Source organism: Aspergillus piperis (genome assembly GCF_003184755.1).
Source record: "Aspergillus piperis CBS 112811 unplaced genomic scaffold BO85scaffold_9, whole genome shotgun sequence".
Taxonomy (NCBI): domain Eukaryota; kingdom Fungi; phylum Ascomycota; class Eurotiomycetes; order Eurotiales; family Aspergillaceae; genus Aspergillus; species Aspergillus piperis.
In genome coordinates, this window is record NW_020291599.1 from 781202 (window position 1) to 801665 (window position 20464).

Sequence of the window (20464 nt, forward strand, 5' to 3'; positions counted from 1 at the left end):
CGCTTCTTGAGACTGAAGCAACACGCGGCCCGCAGCTTCCATTCTGGGACCGCGGCAAATCACGACCTGTACTCTTATACATCTGGTAGATTTATTTTTAACGAATCACTCCGTCTACACGAACGCTACGTGGAATTCGATCATATTGCTCTTTTACGAGAAACTGAAAAGTTTGTCGGCAGGGACCATGGGCATGCCACTCACATCACTAAATTAGCAGAGGGTGGCTTCAATCGTGTCTTTCTCATAACAATGGATGACGGATTCGAGGTTATTGCGAAGATACCATATCGCTTTACCGGTCCCAAGTACTATGCCACTGCTAGCGAAGCTGCTACCCTATGCTTCCTCCATGCAAAAGGCATCCCTGTGCCCCAGCTATATGGGTATTCGCCTTCAGAGGATAACCCTGTCGGTGTGGAATACATCCTGATGGAGAAGGCAAAGGGTGTTGGATTACAGAATAAATGGCATGGCATGAGCAAACGTGATCGGCATGAGCTTGCATCTAGTTTCGTTGAGATTGAGGAGAAGTTCTTCAACATCCCTTTTGGCTCTATGGGGAGTCTTTATTTCAAAACGGACATTAAGCAGGACCATCAGGCTGCACTATATGCTCCCGACGTACCACACAACGAAGACTCTGAAGTATTCTGTATTGGTCCAACAGCGGATTACATGTTTTCGTACGGTAGAAGAGCCACTCTGAATATTGATCGTGGACCCTGTGAGTTTCTATAATTGGACATGATGATACCTCCACTTTCTCACCTTCACAGGGAACAACAATAAAGAGTACCTAGCGTGTATTGCTAAGAAAGAGGCTGAGTGGATCCGCTGCTTTGGGAAACCAGTTGAATTGGACTTCCCATATAATGGCGTCTTTCCTGGGTTGAAGTATCCGGCTGATTACTTGCCACTTCTGGACAAGTACCTCGCTTTAGTTCCATTTCTGCTCCCGGAGGACACAAATAGCCGTCTCAATAAACCAACACTTCGGCATCCTGGTAAGTTTTCTAATTGTGGTGTGCCATTGTTCATTCTAATAAGTCAAAGATATGAACCCAAACAATATCTTTATTTCACCAGAGTCTGGTGCTGTGTCTTGTATCATTGACTGGCAGCACACCTTCATTGAGCCACGCCTGTTGGCAGCTGGCTATCCTCGTGCTTTTGAAAACCCTGATCTCCAACAGTCAACTGATCTTAGAGAACCATCACTTCCTTCGAACTATGTGGCCCTGTCGTCCCAGGAAAAAGCCGAGGCGGATGAACTCTACCGGCGACGTTTACTATTTTATTATTACCGTATCTTCAACGGTCATTACAACAAACCCCATCTTGAAGCTTTACGTGACCCTATTCTGCTTCCCCGGCAGCATCTCGTTGATAGGGCGGGCCGTCAGTGGAGTGGAAATCTAGTCACTTTGAAGGGAGCTTTAGTCCGGATGGTGGAATATTGGCCTCACCTACCTGATACAGAGGGGAAGCACTGCCCTGTAAAGTTCTCAGCGGAAGAACTGAATGACTTTCACGATGAAGAACAAACATGGCTCAATCTGAACAAGGTGGTGAGTCAGTGGTATGATCAAGTAGGTGGTGTGTCCGAAGAGGGATGGGTCAGTAACGAACGCTATGATGAGACTGTCCAGAGAGTTGCGGAACTCAAGTCTGCACTAATAGCGAGTGCGGAAGGGGATGAGGAAGACATTCGGCTGTTGGAAGAAGGGTGGCTATTTAGGGATCGTGACGAAGTTTATTAACATTAATAGGGCCTCTGAATACATGTTTGGAAAATTCTGCGAGCAAACCATTGATGGTCTAACTTCTTCAAGGGCTAGGCTAGTAGTCGTATTGTATTATTGAAATTCCATACCATATTATAGCCAAGTACTGACACAACAGAAGAGCAAGAGCTGACATGATAGTATTATGAAAAGATAAAAAAAGGAAAAGAACATCGAAGGCGTTTAACAGAGTATCTTATATATCGATTCCTTAACTCCGTATCCATCGCTGTAGGTACTAATAACGCAAATAAATGACTACTACATATAACCGAACTTATCCGGATTATAATTTAAATGGATTTGACGGTACTATTGTCTGTCTGTCTCCAAACTAGCAACTGAAAGCACATACTAATACTATAGACTCTATTACTTTGAGAATACCGAACTACAACCTGGTGTGGAGAAGCCACTCTTTGTTTAATACTATATATTTCTCACTCAATGCATAAAGCAACTGTCATGGCCTGGCTAGAATATAGGAATGAAAAGGCATCGCGCTTGTTGGATGAAGCAGACGAAAAGGAAACGGACATGGATGTAAGACACGACTGCATAGATGATTAAGTCCCAATTTATGTGCTGGATGCTTGTTCTATGACTTAAATTCGCGTCGGAGATTGGCACCATAGGCTCTCTTGTCCGAGAGTTTGCTAGCTGAAATGGGAACTATATCCTGCGTTCCAGTACAAAGGCATAATTTCATGGGGGCTATCATGGTTCGGGATACTTCTCGATATATCTTGGCTGTAGCTCTTTATCAAATAGTGCGTTTGGTGGGTGTGGACAGTGCCAGACTGTACCAGAAAGCTTCCGTTTGAAATACTTACTGCTTTGGGGAAAGACCTGCTGGATAAAGTATGCAGTCTTGCAGAGGCAGATGATACCTCAGGTCACATTAGAGCTATCTGAACATAAGAAACAGTATCCACTGTGGCTGTAATGACATGTAGTAGAAAAAGAAATAGAAGTAAAAGAAATATATCAGGCCAATGCCGTAACCGAGCACTCCTGCTCCATCGCCGCAGGCACGCCATGTGACTTGTCACCTGCGGCTGACGGGCTCAACGAAGAGAAAAGTAGAAACAATGTGGGGAATTTAACACAGTGAAAGCGAAAGGAAATGGAAGAACAAAGAGAAGTGATCAACACGAAGGAAATCCTAGCGCATCCCAATGCTTATGAGGAAAAGACACAGACGGAAATAGACAAAGAAAGTAGCGAGGACACCAACAGACCAGTCGCTTCTGGATCCAGGACTTGGCACCAGATCACCGTATCCTACAGCCCAAAGTAGGGAAAGTTCGATCATCAACATCACGTCGTCCCTTATACGTAATCGTTCATCCCACTCATTTGGTCGTGACTTAGACGTTCTTATACAGTAGTAGGGGTTCGCCAACATTTTCGATCTCGGGAATTGTGCACTTGAGGTCAAAGGCCTTGGCCAGGACAATCTTGAAGATCTACCATGTTGTCAGCACTAACAACAGATATGTAGTGCATAGAGTTGAACATACCTTTTGCACGTTGATGCTGTGACTTGTACTGCTGAAAATCAAGCTGGCTTTCATGGCCTTGGCAAACCGTTTCGCCTATAGGTGGTCAGTGCGCGCTAAGACACCTCACATGCAATATCACTCACCTGAATTGAGATCTCTTCCTGGTCCTCGCGGGGAAAGTTGACGAAGTGGTCATATTTGGTACCGATCAGGAAGGGAATGGCCGTCTTGTTGAACCCGCGACCTTGTCGGTACCACTCCTTGATCGAGTTCAGTGTGCTTTTGCGCGTGAGATCGAACATGAACAGAATTGCGACAGCATCGTTGCACACGAGGGGAAGCATGTTGACGAATTCCCGTTGGCCACCCAGATCCCAAATAGAGAACGTAATTTCCGTATTACGAATGGAGATGGTCTTCTCCATGAAGTTGACGCCTTGACATCACGGTCAGCATTATCATTATTGAACCGCGCAAGAATCTGCTGCCTACCGAGAGTCTGGATATAATCCTCATCCCAACTACCCTCCACATATTTCACCATCAAACTGGTCTTTCCGATCTGTGCATCTCCGACCATCCCCACCTTGATCACCACACTGTTCTTGGCTGCTTGCGACGGTTGCTTTTGGCTGATGTCGTGTGTAGGCTGGGGCAGGCTGTTGGACATTTCGGAGCTGGGACGGGATGATGGTAAGGGTTGCGGCTGATGGGTTAGCGGGGAGAAGTTCTGTCGAGGTTGGTCGTTCTCATTGTGGAAATCGCGAGCCGGAGAGTTGAATTCGTGGGAGGAGTAGTGGGCGCGCGAGTCGCTACTGTAGCCATTTGAGGTTGTGAACTCGTCTGGTCCCGCCAGTCCGAGGCTTGCGGGAGCGGGTGTATCAAGGCTCTGGGGCTGCTCCAGATGCGCCTGGTTTGCGACATCCGAAGCGCCGGCCACGGGCAGTTGCGAGGCATCCATATTTGGATGACAGATGTTGGGTTCGGATGGTATCTGTGGGTGGTGTGGATTAGTCCCAAGCGTAAACACGGTCGAAGTCCGGTGGAGCGGGGATGCTGAGACCAACCGAATTTGAGGATTTGGGATCACAGCACCGGTTTCCCGGAACCCATCCAACGGAACAGAATCGGACGATGACAAAGGGGAGGAGAGAATGATCTAGGTGGTTACTGATTTGTCAGTTATCATGTTTGGGATGCAAGCTCTATAGCTTGGGACCCGGTCTGGAGCAATGAGCGGGAAGGATGGGTTTGGGTAGTGGTGGTATGCACCTTTTGTTGCAGAAACCAAACAATGTGACAGGTGCACTAGCCGGTGTGGAATGATGGGGGCGATAAGGAAGCAACTTAGCGGCACCAAGCAGAGACCAGAGAGTGTGAGTAAAACGAAGGCGGTGCCAACCACGGAGCAACAGCAGAGCAGCACCAACAAGAGGGAAAGAAGGACAGGGCCAGCTGAGGAGTGAGGAGGGATGAGGAACAGCCCCTTGGAGGAGAAAGCAAGACAAGCAAACACAGCCGCAGCTCTCCAGAAAGCAAAGCCAGCAAAAAGCGGGCGCCAGTCTCCGATCGGGTCTATTCCCCGATAGGCTTAGCGCCCTTGTCCCGTGAATTTCGGCCTGGCGAACAGAAAAAAAAAAGTTCCCCGAGTCTCGCGGTCAGGAAATTCAGTCAGTCTCCTGCTACTCAACCGGTTTGTGGACGACCGACATTTAATTTTAATTCCCCGACACCTACACGTCCCACCGGTTCATCATGTCCAAGAGATCCGCCGACGTCTCCGACGAGCAGAACGCCGCCCTCAAGGCTGGTGAGCGTCCCGTCGTCGATGCCCCTCCCGATGAGGTGGGGGAGTTCGAGGACGAATATGAGGATGAGTTCGAGAGTGAAGATGAGGTTCTCGAGGCTGGTGTAGATGGTCGTCCTGATGCCGAACGGGAGGAGGAAGAGAAAGGTACGATTATGCGCCCAATGCGACCGGTCCTGCCAATCGCATACTGCCATCCTCGATTGCGGCAGCCATACTAACCCCGACTGGTTCTTCAGATGCAATGGAGGTAGACAAGCAGACTTTCATTCCCGGAAGGACAAAATTGGCGCCCGGAGAGGTCCTCTCTCCTGACCCGTCTACGTACGACATGCTGCACACTCTCAGCACCCCGTGGCCCTGTCTATCATTCGATATCGTGCGCGACTCCTTGGGCGACAACCGCAAGACTTACCCCGCTACTGTCTACGCCGTGACGGGCACACAAGCTGAGGGCAGACGGGCAAAGGAGAACGAACTCATGGTATTGAAGCTCAGCGGCATGAGCAAGATGGACAAGGAGGATGGCATGGACTCGGACAGCGACTCCGATTCGGACGACGACAGCGAGGCGATCCTCGAACACAAGAGCATTCCCCTTGGATCGACAACCAACCGTATCCGCGCCCACCAGACCCCCAACCAGTCCGGAGACTACTCCAAGCCCCCGCAGACTATCACCGCTACGATGCTCGAGAACTCCCAGGTCGTGATTCACGATGTTACCCCCCATCTCACCAGCTTCGATGTCCCCGGAACTATCCTCCCTCCCTCCGCCAACAAGCCCCTGTCTACTCTCCGCATGCACAAGTCCGAGGGATACGCCCTCGACTGGTCCCCGCTGCAGCCCCTCGGCAAGCTGTTGACCGGTGACAACGACGGATTGATCTACGTGACGACTCGCACCGAAGGTGGTGGCTGGGTCACCGACACTCGTCCCTTTACCGGCCACATGTCGTCTGTTGAGGAACTGCAGTGGTCCCCCAACGAGAAGAACGTTTTCGCTTCTGCCAGTAGTGACGGCAGTGTCAAGGTGTGGGACGTTCGCTCGAAGTCGCGCAAGCCTGCTGTCGATGTGAAGGTCTCGAACACCGACGTCAACGTCATGAGCTGGTCCAACCAGACTTTCCACCTCCTTGCGACAGGTGCGGATGACGGACAGTGGGCCGTCTGGGATCTGAGACACTGGAAGCCGAATGCCGCGGGATCTCAGACCACAGCCTCCCCTGTCGCTTCGTTCGACTTCCACCGCGAGCCCGTGACAAGTATTGAGTGGCACCCGACCGACGACAGTGTCGTCGCAGTCGGATCCGCCGACAACACGGTCACTCTGTGGGATCTGGCCGTGGAATTGGACGAGGAGGAGAACCGCGAGGCGGGAATGCAGGAAGTTCCGCCGCAGCTACTGTTCGTGCACTACACGGAGTCCGTCAAGGAAATCCACTGGCAGGCCCAGATGCCCGGTACGATCATGGCTACGGGTGGTGCTGGATTTGGGTAAGTCATTTTCCACTCTGCCCTCTCATATTTATTCCTATGGACTTGAAGCTAACTATAAAACAGTGTGTTCAAGACAATCAGTGTGTAGACGAAAAATCAACAAAAGTGCCAATTTAAACGAATGCATATAGGTAGTTTGGTGCGTTTTGATGCGTTATACCACATGATCGGTTATGTTATTGCTTTATGATGAATTATATAGATTACAATGATGAAGCATGATGCCTATGTCTTTGGTCTGTAAGCGACTGTAACTTAATCTGAATGATATATTAGTTTTGATACGAGGTATTATCTAATTAATCAATCGCTCATGATTCAGGTAGTAATAGTAAGTAGTAGTTGAACCCCTCAATACAGTTGACCCAGTTTGACCCTTGCTCAAGTCTCCACTTTCCTTGTTTTATGTAGATATCATGCTGGGCGGGATGACCCGGATCTGCTGCGCAGCTCAGCTCCACCTCGCACACTTGTGCCCTAAAGTGACAACAGCAGCAGCAGCAGCGACATCGTTCGCGGTAGGAAAAATGGCACTGCTAATAGTCCTCATATATAAAGCCATCAAGTTCCCAATATAGAGAGAAAGGCAGAGAGAGCATACTGAAACCGCCGACCGCGTCAGTGCCAGAGTCACTCCCCGCCACACCCACCAATGACATATCCATCCGACTGGATCAAAACGACGTTCCCACGTCAAGGTAGGTGTGTGGGCGATAGAATCATATAACGGTAGAGGGATCACTGGCTGCCTCAGTCTTGTGGCTCACTGTCGACCGGCTAACTGGCTAGTAGCAACGACCTCCCGGTATTATTGCTGCTTGATTCGAATCTTTGGCTTCTTTTCAGAGCGTCAGCACCCGCCGGTGGTAGGTCTTCGGAAAGTTGATTATGTTGTAAATAAGCTAAGTATCTGGATGAAGGCTACCTGCCACTGGGGTGAGTTGTATGATAGCGGGGCCTGTTCGAGAGGAATACCGGTCCTATATAAGCATCTGAATAGACTGCCTGCGATGGTAGCTATGAGCCATGTGGTAGCGGGACCTGCTGAAGAAAGATATCGGTCCGTCTTAAGATAAGTAGCTTGACTCAGATCATATAAACGTTTTGCTTTCCTCATAGCGTCACACGCGCTGATGATATGTGTTCAGAGAGTTGATCATTTTTTTAGGAGTTGAGTATTATGTAGGACTGTCTGCCATTGCTCGGGCTTATGGTTCGTATGGTAGCGGGACAAGGTCAGAGGACATAGATGGTGATACTAAGATAAGTAGATATAAATCAAAAGACGCGCGAAGCAGCGGACGATCGCAAAGTCATCACCCTATCGCTGCTCTGGATGTCGACGACCCAGCCCGGACGTGGGCATAAAGAGGTAAAAAAACTTCGTATGGCATAGCGATAATTGCTTGCGGACGTTGCGCCAGTTGCTCCTCCAGGGCGACGATATGCTCTTGTAGTTCCGTCGCGACATTCCAGGCAGTCACCAACGCCCGTTGCATAGTTCGGGTTTGGTTCTCCAACTCCTTGATGCGATGACTCAACTCCAACTTCGCAGCGTCTGTACGGACCTTCATATCGGTAATCCTTTTCGCGTAACGGCCTCTTTCCATGGCTAGCCTCTCTAGTGTTGCTTTAAATTGCTCTTCCATGGTCGGGTCTCCTTTTGCGTGAACGGCACCTTGTCCTTTAGCTTCTTCCTGACCCTCCACATCATAGAGGCCTTGAGCTAAAGCATTAAGCACTATCTTGTCCTTGACAGTCCGTTTGAGTCTGCGGTTTTCATGCTCTGGAGTTCCCCTTGTAGCAACGAACTTGCTATCGTGGTCACGGGTAGCATCATAAGTAGGGACAGCCCTTAGACGACTGCCGCCATGCCGTGTAACTTCGTCTGGATATCGTTGGTGGTCATAAGCCGCCTCCCACTTTGGGACTAAGTCGCTGATGACATGCTTTGGTAACAATAACTCCCCCTTTTCGTTCTCCCTAAAGATCAAAGGGTAATGAGGCAAATGGCTGCGATGAGAGCGAGGATCTCGCAGCCGGCGCAATTCCAACGGTTTTTATGGAGATGTTGGTGTCGGAATTTGGGTCATATATGCATCGTAGATATACGGGCATATTTGCATATATGAAAAGTTTACTCTCCAAGTATCGAGCTGACGTGCGTGGCTCGTAGGTTATCAGGCTATGCAGTGTAGCGCGCGATACACATGCCACATGCCACATGCCATGCTGCTCACTAGGTTGTGTTCTGACTGCACTATCAGTCCCCATCCCAGGTGCTTCTTGTGCGATTTGCACGGACCGTATCAATAATGGCATCGAATTTGTCGGCCATTGATTCTTCCGTTTGATGAGCTGGTCCGGTTTATCTGCTATAGTAGGAGCGAATTCGAATGTCTGTAGCTTTGACGTTGTTGGCCATTTTCTCTTTCTATCGACCGGCTGGTCAGGCTTGTCAGCTATAGTCGGAGCCATTTTGAATGTCTATGGCTTCGATCTTGTCAGCCATTAAACCTCTTGTTCGACAGACTGGCATAATCCAGCTTCCAGAGTATGAGCAATCTTGGATACTCATATGATTCCAGAGAATTTCAATCTTGACTGCTTCGTTTTGTTCATTGTATTGCGTATCCCCACACCCCCCTTCCCGTCGGGATGTACGAGGACCGTATGGTCTATGGCTTCGGATCTCTTAGCCGAAAGTTCTTTTCTCAGCCGGCTGACCATGCTCATATTTCATATTTTTAAGCGATTCTGGATACTCATCTAGTATCAGAAACCGCCTGGACCGGTCAGATCTGTGTCACCATACCCGTTGGTTACTTCCACAAGGCATTCAAGATTATTGACTGAGCTTGGGTGTTTGTCGATGAGCCTTATGCTCCGTGTACATGAACACCGGAGTCATGATTCCAGCATCTGTAACCCTCGCAACATTGACACGCGCAATGTCAGCGGTGAGCTTGTAAGTATCTTGCGCAGTCGCGTCTAGATAAATTCTTTTCACTCCCAACCGCATTTTGTCCCACGCCGATTCGGATCCCACAGAAGTAACGTGTGCTCGGCGGTCTCTTTCCGCCCTGGGCAGATCGATATTATAAGTTGGAATTATTGAATTTGGGCTTGCACCGTGCTTTAATCCTGATAGTGCCTGTTGCGGACCTCCATAGACTCGCCGTCAGTTAAACAGACCTATCAAACCTCAAGAGGAAGACCTACTTACCACAGCTCTTAGACCAGAGAAAGATCAACTCTCGGGAGTATTAAGACACCGAACCCCAAATAAGCCACGCTTCTTCTTGAAAAGCCTTTTCTCTGCCGATATTCAGACGATATAGATACGAGCAGCCCGCATCTGCCCAAACTTGGAAAAGTGAAACCATAAGGCCACCTTGGAGCCTATCGACAAGCACACCATCCTCGAGGATTTTCCACTCGTCAACCCCTGAGCTAGAATAACTGGCACCAACGCCAGTCGATATGAAAGACCGGTGATGTATCAAGTGCCAGAAACAAATGCAGGACACCAAATGGTGTTATTCGGCGATGTATATGCTCAGGCCCCATTACCCAAGCCAACAAGTTCTGCCACATTAGAATCCTTTTCTGTGGCACTTGTGTTAAATGTGTTGTCGATCCCTTTATTATAGATGAGAATACCATGACTGATTGAAGAAAGATCGTTCTGTCTCAATAGGATCGTCACTATAAAGACCAATAAGTCTTCATCATTCTTTTTGAGCGATGCCATTTTCAAGGGTCCATTCAAGACTGGAGGCCAAAGCATGGAATAAGACGTCAATACTTGCTCTTAAAGTCGTGAGTGTTTTGAAGGCACAATAAAAGTGCCTCTTCTAGCCCACATACGACTTTTGATCAAATCCCTGTGACATCAAGCTCAGATGAGAGGCAAGGTGCTATACTCCCCCACGGAGTCGCAATGAGAGTCCCAAGCCACATTCCAGCTCTTTGCCAGACATATGTGACACATTCAGCTCAATATTCCTGTTGAGAAAGAACGAATAACACAATCTTCCTTTTCACCTCAATTGACCATTGTAGCCAGGCGAGGCGCTAACAGGAACCTCTGAAAATGACCATTTACTTAGTCAATCTTCTCTATTCTGAGCCGACATCCAGCTCTTATCCCAGTGATGCAAACGCCAACATATCCTTGAGCAATGGCCTTTACTGAATGGGCCCAGACTCTCCGATGCTCTGGCATCGCTGTAATTGGTACCTTCGTACGAGCTTTACCAATGCGTGCTTGGTATGTCGAGCCATGGCGACCGGCGCCATCTGCAACGCCAGTGACTCGAGTGTCTGTTTGCAGTTGGTATCTTGAGATCATATAGCGATCTTGTATGCATTCTTCTTCTTGAAGTGTCTGTTCATCAGAAGTGCTGTTAGTCAGACACCTGGTTCTTCATGAATGGTTTGATCTTGATGGATGTCTCTCTAGCATACGTTTGTTGAGTACTCGCTGAGGATGATAGGAATAACACCCAACCATGGCTAGAACGCGTCGATTGACCATTCTGTACTGGAGGTGATATTGTAAAGAAGATATGATAACCATGGGTATGAATGCCAAGGATGATAGACATAACTTGCAACCATGGCTAGTTTGAGTCAAGTGTTCCTCATAGATTCATCTCTTCATTACAAGTATTAACTAATGACAGGTGTCCAGAGTATACAATGACAAAGGCATAGACTTAGGATTGGGTCTCTTATACAGGCTGGTCGTTCGAAATAGTTAGCAACTCTTGCCTGTTTGTCTCCGCAGACGTGGAACCTTCACTCCGATGATGAACATCCCCATCCGCTTGCTGGCTGTTCTGCCTATCCCTGAATCGTTCCCATAATTTGGAAAACAGCGATTTCATAACACTTTTCAGGCGTTCTGAGGCACTTTCTTCATGATGATCGATCTTGCGAATCCATAGTCTATCCAAGGCATTCCGCAGAACCCATTCGTCGTTTGTCAATTTGACCCACCCCTTGTTTTTACTGAACGCTTTTGAGATGATAAATATAAGAAAGAGGACCATATGCTATTGGTACAGGGTTAGAATGGGTAGAAGTGCTCAGTTGTTGCATTGGCTTACCGGCCCGTACGCCATGGCAACTTCGGTGACAGTTGCGGTTTCACTCCACCACGTCGCGCTGGAAAATGCGAATATGGTGATACACCCAATCAGTCCGATCCAGGCCTGGAGTGGTTGTAGAATACGCAGACTGCCTTTAGCAATATACTTTTCATCTAGTCGGATGTATTCAGGACGGTCGTGGTACCGAAGTCGGGGTTCGCATTTCTTCAACCTGTGCTAGCAATGAGTATCTCTTCACTGTTGTATGTTGAGCAGACACACAAACCAGTAATAGTATCGAATAAATGCGAGACAGATAGCTGCCCATACGATCATTATAGCGGTGCTGGAGGAGATGGATATAACTTGGACCACCTGTCTGTATTAGCAGATACACAGAGCAAATATATTACATCCACACACCTGCTGTACTGCAGAGCTATCCACGAGCTGTAGGAATGGAACCCAGCAGAATGCTAGAAGTGAGACCAGCAAGAATACAACCGGAACTTTGGTGCCCTCGCTTAGAATCGCTAGCTTCTTCTTGACCCAGAGTTCTTTGGTCGAAGATCTGGGAAAGTGCTTCGCCATACCCCATAAGGTTCGGGAAGCAACGTACAGTGAAGTGTTGGCTGCAGAAAAGACACTGAAGAGCAAACAGCCGTTGAGGAATCCAGCCATTGACCGGTTATTGGTGTTCAGCGCGGCTATGACGATCATGCTACTTGACGAACCAGGGTTAGAAGTAGCTGATAATGTGCTATTTGAAACTCCATCATGGAGTTTTGGTAAAGCGGAATCATCCCACTTCACGTTGATGACCTCTCCTAACGTGCACATGATGTATACGACTACCGCTACATACGCAGTCCAGCGAGCCGGCCAGCGAAGGGCATGGCCATCTCGAGCTTCAAACGCAGTCATGGCGTATACTTCTATGCCCTGAAAAGCGTATGCCGTGAGTGGGATAGCATAGCTGGTACCATCTTAGCATTTCAGATGAATAGGCAAGGGGGCGGCGAGCTGACCACTGGGCTTGGCCATTACTGCTGAAGCCTTGTCCATGTTCAAAGCTAGGAGAAGACACTACAACAAGTGAGCATTTACTGGAGCCTCAATGATGGCAATGAGATTAGAATCGTGCCATCTGGGATTGTCACTCACCATCGTCCGCAATTGTATAGAGATAAATAGAAATTGCCACAATCATCACCAGCTTTAGGAAACCACCAATCGTTTCCACAACACCGTACCACTATGATCATATCAGCTAAGTATCCATCAATTCGACGACACAACTCACGAAAACTCCAGTCATGTTGAGAAGGAATAAGATGACTGGAACCATAACGTAGCAGATAAGAACCCTCCACGCCGTTGCCAGGCCCCAGTACTCTAGAAGAGTCGCAGCCATGGAGGTTTGGCTGGCAAACGTTGCTGCGTATGCATACCTATTTCCCCGTTAGCTGCAAATGGTATTTGGTGCCGAATTGAAAATTATTACCAATAAGCCAGTCCAATAACCCAGCCAAAGTCCTCGTCGACGAATGTGCGAACATATTCAACGATCGAATTGTAAACCGGGAACTGCTGAGCCAACTCGGCAATACACTCATTGACTGCTAGGACTACTATGCTGATGATGAGCACCGCAAGAATCAAGCCCATTGGTCCCGCAATGGCGAGGGCCATTCCATTGTTGGTGAATATGCCACTTCCGATGACAACACTGAGCGTGATGAACTGAGCCCTATTAGCAACGACCAAGTCAACGGAAGCATCATGCATACAAAGATCTGAAACCCAAAAAGCTCCTGCCTAGACCCCGTCAGCATATCGTCAAAGATTCCGAAATATTGCATACTTAAGCTTTTCTGATGTGTCCACGTGGTTCGTCATTGTGCTCGGCTATGGCATCGCCCACTTAAGGTTGTACAACCTGTGCGGTGAAATCGGACATGTAGAATGGAAGATTCCAACAAATAAATAAGCAGAGCATCTAAATAAGCTTGGTAAAGATAGACTTGCATAATGGGTAAATACGCTAGGCCGGGGCATCTCTCGGATGGGGAAAATCACGAGGCAACCGAGAAGGGGGATCTCACACGAATCGGGGACATGACCAGATCAGGCTAATCCTGACTCGGAAGAACTACTAGTAATTTGAAAGTCTTGCATGGCGTATCTCAACAAATGATTGGCTGGTGATAAGAAAACATCCGCAGCCTCATCGGACGCGACAGCACCGGGCGGGGAGAGAAGGCTGCCCTTGATTGCTTTCCTCCCTCGTCCAGTGCTATTGTGGCACGCAGATAAATCTCGAGAGCCTCATCTGGTGGGCATGGCGCTCTGTAGTGGTAACAGATTATTTGAATGCTAGCAGTCGTACACGAGGATTCGGCTCATTGTATATAACCAGCGCTCGGAACTGTCACTGGAAACTCTGGGGAACAGCGGCTACAACCTTGCGACCACGGTCATTCAGGTTTCCCTCATCTGAGTCTCTATGGCTTCTTCCAACCTTCCATATCGGCACGAACTTACCTCAGCCGCATCATCGTACATCGAAATGGACGAGGAAATAACAAGCTATGTGAGGGAGCGATATGACAACCAGGTCCAGACGAAGGTGGAAGTAGGTTTTCTGCCGACCATCAAGCCTGACATACAACGCGATGGACCAGCTGACGCTAATGACCACTATCGAACCCACAGTTTCGCAATGACCGATGGTGTGTTTGGGCTAGCATAAGATTTACTAAGGTACGTCATGGCTGTGCGTCTTCTGATTGCAAAAGGAGAAGTTAGAGGCTAACCTACTGACCAACAGGAAGAACTGGAGTATGTGTCTAAACATCAATCCACTGACGCCCGGCTGACCTGAGCCACCTCCCACTATAGTGAAATGGTATTGGAACTAAGAAGCCGCACCACAGCGTACCTGGCCGCGTGATGATGAAGCAGGGCGTCTGTATGGATAGGAACATCTTGATGGCTGGCCCCAATGCATTAGCTCGGGCGGCTGTACCAGTGTGGCAAGCTTCGGAAGACGCGATGAGGAGGGCGAGGAAATGTTTCAATGGACGGTGGGCGTGGCGCAGACAGGCTATGCTGTTGTTTGTTAGAGGACTAGTCCTAGATAGTCAGCCTTGACCGTAGGTGACCGCCAATCAATCTGGCCGAGGCGCTGTGCATACATATCCGTATGATTTAGTCTCATCCCTCAGCCTTGCTGAACGCTGGTCGGCAAGGCTTACCCGAAAATTCAGAAGGCATCGTGGCCCCGAAGACCGAAAGACTCGCAAACAGAAAATTTTCTGGTTTCCATGTAGCTTTCAATATAAAGACAAGTTTGACTGTCATCTCAAGCTAGGCGAAAGTGGGAACGAAGTTGTGCGAAGAAGGGAAAGAAAAAAAAGCCAATACAATGACGGTGGACGATGACCCGGTCCAGATATGGCGCCCTTACCTGCAGCAACTGCCCTCTCACCACGACCTTTCCTCGGTCAACCTCGCCAACTTTGAGGACCATTTTCTAAACGGAGTCCCACGGGCATTGACACGCAAAAACGAAACGCACGTCCGAGTAACGGATGTCTACGATGGTGGGTAACGTTAAGGCCCTTCTGTGGCAGCATACAAACTCACGCCCATGTCTCGCAAGATCATCGTGCAACAAAACTCCACACGAATTCAAAATCGCTTCAGGACTTTCTCACAACAGAGTCGGCTATACCAGATGGATTGAATATCAGGATTGTGTATGTGTGCATTGTCCTTGGCCAATGTCCACCGATATAATAAGGTGCTAATCAACATTTGGATCAAATAGGTCCATCTACTCCCCAGCCGCCATTGCCCCGCTAGAAGTTACTCCGCTGTCAATGGCACTATTGCTAGAGCGATATGCCGTACATCCATCCTTTATTCAAGTGCTGCTTTCTTTTGGGAGAAATGTTCATATTTCAGAATCAGGGAATGGCCTTTTGTGTGTGAACGAGCGAGACAACGACACCTGTGAGTCCTGATATTTTTTTTCACGCCTACGACATAAAGAGAACAAACGGTAACAAGAGACGAGTAGATGTTTCATACCAGCTCAACTATGTTGAGAAAACTGGACGCAGGCTGATACCGTGGTCATGGCGCCACACTGGGGTGTACCACCACCGTCGCCAACCAAGTCAGAATGAAAAAGGATACGACTTTTTCATTCTCCTTCATCCAAATGCGGATAGTATCTCAGACAAAAGAATCCTGAACGAGCTTGGGATCTTCGAAGACTCGAGATTTCAGCCAGGCCTAAGCCGAAACGAAGCCAAGGACCAATCAATTCTGGTTCATTCGCTAGTGCTCTCCTCCATTTGCAACTGGAGATGGTATCTTCGTTATCTCGGAGACCGATTCGAAGAATATGTAGGGTTCACAATTTCCCAGCGAGGTTCTGACCGTCTTACCTCCCTTGGTCGGGCCTTTCATAATAGCACAATGACGGTTGGGCTAACAGGTTTCACTAAATCAGAATGACAGAGCTCTGGTGGACTTACCTGATGAATCCACTCCGAGAGAGAGCTATAAAACGGTTTCAGAGCTTCGCAATTTGAATGACTTTGCCCTGCGCGCACATATATGCTGTCGTGGCAACCTGGACTTAGTTAGCGCCCTTAAGCCCGTCATTGCCTCTTCGTTGCGTAGGAGGACATTGGACGCCGCGGGACAAGCTCTACCGGGGTGCGAAGCACTATTATTAGCGCTCCAGGGCTACATAAAGAGCTGTGAAGAGCTGATTCCAAGAATGAGGAACGCGATTGATCTGGTTGGCTTCCAAATCCTCTGTGTTGTCAATCGAAGGGCATTATGCTAACGCAACCCAGGCCGGCTATACACTTTCGCTGCACAATCAACTTGAAACAGCAAGAGTCGACAGTGAACTGCGCGATCTGACCAGTAGCTTAAAACGGTTGCAGGAGGACAACATGAATGACAGCGCCGCAGTCAAAGTAATCACATTCGTTTCGGCAATCTACTTACCCGGCTCTTTCATCGTCAGCTTATATGGAATGAATTTCTTCGTCTTCGATGAGGACTTACGCCAAATTGTTATTGCCAAGGACTTTTGGGTATTTCTCGCCACCTGGTTACCGCTGACCATGATCACAGGGTTGATATATGTGTTAATTGTATGGTTCGATGCCTGGTGGAAAAGGAAGCCGTTCCGCTTTTTCCAGCGTCCGGGGAAGGAAGACATGAGTGAGCCAGAGATGCAGGCTGGGAAGGAGTTTGCAAGTGGGTGAGGTGTACTATAAATCCAGTAGTCGTTGTTTCTTTTTCTTTTTCTTTTTCTTTTTCTTTTCTTTTTGCAGTCTAGGCTAATTGTCATGCGTCAATGATGCCCATTACTGGGAGGTAGGTCAGATATGAAGAAGCCGGTCTCGTTCCATAATACCACTGTTGCTACCCCCAGCTGCTCATAGGCCCGTACTTTGGTGGCCTGCTTGAAGCCCTTTGGAACTTCCAGGACTTCACGGCCCCGGGTAATTGAGGCATGCGTTTGGTTTTCTCGGCGGGTGATTTCAAATCGGTGTAGATATAATCGTGCCGTAATCAGATGACCGCTTTTGACTAGCCCGAGCAGATACTCATCACCAATCATGCAGCTGACTATCACATTCAAAGTATCAAATGGGCGCTCAATGCGCGCTGGTTCAACGCCATGTGATCCACTGCGCTGCTGATTCAGAGTAACAGCTGTGTACCTGTTTTGGTCATCTGCAAGGACGCACCCTTTACCAGAACTATAAGGAATAATTGAAGTATTCCAATGAAACCGATGCTGCTTCATGTTTGTTTAGTATCACATCATATAATACAGGTGGCTGTTATGGCCTACCAGAGAATAGTGAACAGCGAAGTCTGGTTCACCTGCCATCCCTTCGACTTTCCAGACGTACAGAGACTCTTGCTTTGAGCTCCTTGCCCACGCAAACAAGAAGTCGCCGCTGGCGTTGAATATGGCCTGCGCAAATGATTGATCCGAGACGGGCAAGGCCAGGGTGCGCCGCACATCTGATGACGATTGGGACGACCGAGAGAGGAGTATTATGTCCTTGTCCTGGACTAAAGCGAATAGACCACGCGGAGATACGGCGACCGATACAATTAACTCGGGGACTATGGGTAGGCTTGTCTCGAAACCTGAATTGACCTTCCCAATATGAAGCTTAGTTTCATTAGTACAACCCCGTAAGCTGCACAAAGAAACTTACCATTCTTCCCCCTTCTCCCTTACGGGAACCTTTACAGAAACCCCAAACTGCGAGGTACTGGCCTTCGATGACAACCTCGGCATTACCTAATTTCCCAAACAGTGATAAGGATCCAACCTCTTCGATTTCTTTTTGCGTAAGGTCCAAGTTCAGTATTTCAACTTTGTCATTGGATACTACTGCAATTGAGACCTTGCCTTGGCAACTTGTCCGCGACATATAAATATCAATGACATGTTTTTTGCCATGTGGTAGTAGCTTGCTCGGTCCCTGCAGGTCTGACTCTCTGAGAAATTCTCGGGAAAATTCTCGGGGATCTGACATTCGATAGGATGGCTGATTGGATAATGGACTGGAAGGCTGACTCGATGACTGACTGGGTGGGGGGCTCGATGATTGACTGAATGACTCACTGCGTAGCTCACTGGATCGACTATTTGATCGATTGTGAGACTGGCTAGCTGATGAACTGCTTGACTGCCTACACCAAGGCTCGGCTGAGGACTTGAGTGGCTGCGAATCGCGGATTTGAGGCAGGTCGCATGATTTATACACACCTCTAACGTATTCCTCAACCTTTTGCGCTTTGGGCCTGTGCTCCTTGTCTATGATAAGGATGCCTTTGATTGTCTTCACCCATTCGCCTACTACCCTCTCAGTGGAATTTTGATGGTGCTCAAGCCATCGGACAACCGAATCTCGTACTTTAAAGCCTGTCGCTTGAGGCGACAAGCTCTGAACAAACCGTTCATCCCAGTAATAGTCATTCGTTGCTTCAATTTGCCTTGTCTCGGCTAAATGCCGAACACCTTCGCGTCGCCCGATTGCCCAGGCGAGTACCTCAGTGAAAATGCATCCGTAAGCCCAAATATCACTTCGACGACCTATCTTGTTGGCCATGACCGTTGATCCTGTTCGGATAATAGCTTCCGGTGGTCGATAGGTCCCTCTTCCCCGGTGAGGGTTCACTTCAATGGTCGGTTCCCGGTAACAGCCTCTGACACTCAGTGGACGGCTTGAACCAAGCTTCTGGGGTTCAAGCACGGAAATGCCAAAGTCAGATATCATCCACTTCCCTACAACAGAGCTTGCATCATTCATGATTAAGATGTTGTCCGGCTTGAGGTCTAAATGAGCACACATGATGTGCTCGCCATCAACCTGAATATAGTCGTGCAACCACAGAATAGCGCATGCCAGAGCCCAGCATTGATACAACAATGGCTTGAATATAGCTGTATCACTTTCCTCCGGTATGCCAGGAAATTGATTGTGAAGTTCATAGCTCCCAGCACCACCATATAGAAAGTGGTACAGATCCCCATGTTCGGCATACGGGAAGAAAATATAGTAGTTGTGTGGACCATGGTCCACAGCCGTGTAATGCTGCAGAATGTGATGCTGTGTTGTCAAACTCTCCTTCAAAATATTGAGATTCTTGTGTTCTCTGAGAAAAGCTTCCTTACGGTCGAATTTCTTGCAGGCAACTTGATAGGCGAAGTTGTAGTAACTTTTACTATCCGTTTCCCAATACCGTGGCGTGATAGTCACCAATTCCACTTCGCCAAAGCCCCCGATGCCCAGCTTTTCAGGCGTAATCTCGAACGGTAGTCGACGCTTGGAAGAAACGCAATGTAGGGGCGTTGTACAAGAGATCACTGTTGGGCAAAAGTCGCATTGAATTTGATCGAATCGGCCTACTTGCTGTGGTTGATCAGGAAGGAAAGTTTCGATTTGCTCTCGCTCTAGCGGAAGATCCTTATCGGTTATATTCCCAGCAAGAAATAAACTCCGAAAGTTTGCTAGGCAATGTGTGGCCTCGATTGATACGAGAGTGGAAAGGATGGCAATGAAGTTGTCTTGGATGTTCTGCAGATCGTCATCGATGCGGCGATCGGTATAGAGCACTTTGTGGATGCGATCTTCCGTCTGCCAAATTTGCAACAGATCTTGATGCGAAATGAACCGGCTGACAGGCTCGCATCGTCGCTTAGTATGTTTCTCCAGGTCAGTCTTAATATTCTCGCAGGCCGTGAAGAATTCGGAGCCCGGCTGAGGAGCACTCATTTGGTCGAAAAGCAGGAGTCGGACGACATGGAAATGGCACAGCCCAGTGAAAGTGAGGAGAGTAGAGAAGGTACTAAGAAGGGTGGTGGTGAGCCGGACAGGAAACGCACCTGCCTCACTGAACACACGGTCATGTGCAGGAGGCACTGACTGATGACGATGATAAGCAGCCTCCTCTTGCCGAAGATGCGATTGCTAAACCGAGGTTAACCGAAGCAGACTACTTACTAAGTAAACTTTCAATAATAACAACCACCACCACCACTACTAGTGTTTACTACTAATAACCAGCCAATGTTGAAAGGTTGGGTGACAGATACTGGACTACTATCTAGTGTTAGTTGACACACAAAAGCGATTAGTGATTCTTCCATTGGTGTAGCAAGTATAGATACACCTTCTCTCCATCTAAATTGATTTCCTTGGTGGGCATCAC

General features: G+C 48.3%; 10 protein-coding genes across 10 annotated transcripts; 4 read left to right on the plus strand and 6 right to left on the minus strand.

Annotated features, from left to right (window-relative positions):
• Positions 1-252: 252 nt before the first annotated feature.
• On the plus strand, positions 253-1793 carry BO85DRAFT_468980 (phosphotransferase enzyme family protein; the record flags this gene model as incomplete). The annotated part of the gene is made up of 3 exons (XM_025662305.1): positions 253-727; positions 780-1007; positions 1057-1793. 3 exons carry the CDS (start codon positions 253-255, stop codon positions 1761-1763), a joined length of 1410 nt encoding a protein of 469 aa, XP_025515527.1. The 3' UTR covers positions 1764-1793.
• A 399-nt stretch (positions 1794-2192) lies between these two features.
• Positions 2193-2496, minus strand: BO85DRAFT_306859 (uncharacterized protein). Its single transcript, XM_025655383.1, has one exon. It carries the CDS (start codon positions 2418-2420, stop codon positions 2262-2264), a length of 159 nt encoding a protein of 52 aa, XP_025515528.1. The 5' UTR covers positions 2421-2496; the 3' UTR covers positions 2193-2261.
• Positions 2497-3157: 661 nt separating this feature from the next.
• BO85DRAFT_372222 (Spg1/Tem1 GTP-binding protein) lies at positions 3158-4253 on the minus strand (the record flags this gene model as incomplete). The annotated part of the gene is made up of 4 exons (XM_025656032.1): positions 3158-3256; positions 3311-3385; positions 3436-3728; positions 3785-4253. The coding sequence occupies 4 exons, from the start codon at positions 4251-4253 to the stop codon at positions 3158-3160; spliced, it is 936 nt and encodes a 311-aa protein (XP_025515529.1).
• A 171-nt stretch (positions 4254-4424) lies between these two features.
• Positions 4425-4712, minus strand: BO85DRAFT_520329 (uncharacterized protein; the record flags this gene model as incomplete). Its single annotated transcript, XM_025665127.1, has 1 exon — positions 4425-4712. A coding segment is annotated over one exon (215 nt), but the record flags the coding sequence as incomplete, so codon positions are not given.
• A 241-nt stretch (positions 4713-4953) lies between these two features.
• BO85DRAFT_421416 (ribosome biosynthesis protein RRB1) lies at positions 4954-6892 on the plus strand. The gene is made up of 3 exons (XM_025657926.1): positions 4954-5246; positions 5339-6596; positions 6663-6892. The coding sequence occupies exons 1-3, from the start codon at positions 5048-5050 to the stop codon at positions 6685-6687; spliced, it is 1482 nt and encodes a 493-aa protein (XP_025515531.1). The 5' UTR covers positions 4954-5047; the 3' UTR covers positions 6688-6892.
• A 1004-nt stretch (positions 6893-7896) lies between these two features.
• BO85DRAFT_478060 (uncharacterized protein) lies at positions 7897-9077 on the minus strand (the record flags this gene model as incomplete). Its single annotated transcript, XM_025662870.1, has 2 exons — positions 7897-8582; positions 8761-9077. 2 exons carry the CDS (start codon positions 9075-9077, stop codon positions 7916-7918), a joined length of 984 nt encoding a protein of 327 aa, XP_025515532.1. The 3' UTR covers positions 7897-7915.
• A 2258-nt stretch (positions 9078-11335) lies between these two features.
• Positions 11336-13594, minus strand: BO85DRAFT_372079 (amino acid transporter; the record flags this gene model as incomplete). Its single annotated transcript, XM_025656023.1, has 10 exons — positions 11336-11659; positions 11714-11927; positions 11976-12070; positions 12119-12671; positions 12724-12781; positions 12860-12950; positions 12999-13146; positions 13200-13438; positions 13486-13513; positions 13560-13594. 10 exons carry the CDS (start codon positions 13592-13594, stop codon positions 11336-11338), a joined length of 1785 nt encoding a protein of 594 aa, XP_025515533.1.
• A 607-nt stretch (positions 13595-14201) lies between these two features.
• BO85DRAFT_488334 (uncharacterized protein) lies at positions 14202-14648 on the plus strand (the record flags this gene model as incomplete). The annotated part of the gene is made up of 4 exons (XM_025663524.1): positions 14202-14330; positions 14411-14458; positions 14526-14536; positions 14597-14648. The coding sequence occupies 4 exons, from the start codon at positions 14202-14204 to the stop codon at positions 14646-14648; spliced, it is 240 nt and encodes a 79-aa protein (XP_025515534.1).
• Positions 14649-14931: 283 nt separating this feature from the next.
• BO85DRAFT_306967 (uncharacterized protein) lies at positions 14932-17034 on the plus strand. Its single transcript, XM_025655384.1, has 6 exons — positions 14932-15300; positions 15360-15456; positions 15528-15712; positions 15780-16111; positions 16218-16511; positions 16570-17034. The coding sequence occupies exons 1-6, from the start codon at positions 15123-15125 to the stop codon at positions 16987-16989; spliced, it is 1506 nt and encodes a 501-aa protein (XP_025515535.1). The 5' UTR covers positions 14932-15122; the 3' UTR covers positions 16990-17034.
• Positions 17014-20221, minus strand: BO85DRAFT_307132 (kinase-like protein). Its single transcript, XM_025655385.1, has 4 exons — positions 20180-20221; positions 17962-20101; positions 17586-17915; positions 17014-17531 (listed from the first exon to the last, which is right to left on the minus strand). The coding sequence occupies exons 2-4, from the start codon at positions 20026-20028 to the stop codon at positions 17079-17081; spliced, it is 2850 nt and encodes a 949-aa protein (XP_025515536.1). The 5' UTR covers positions 20029-20101; positions 20180-20221; the 3' UTR covers positions 17014-17078.
• Positions 20222-20464: the final 243 nt, after the last annotated feature.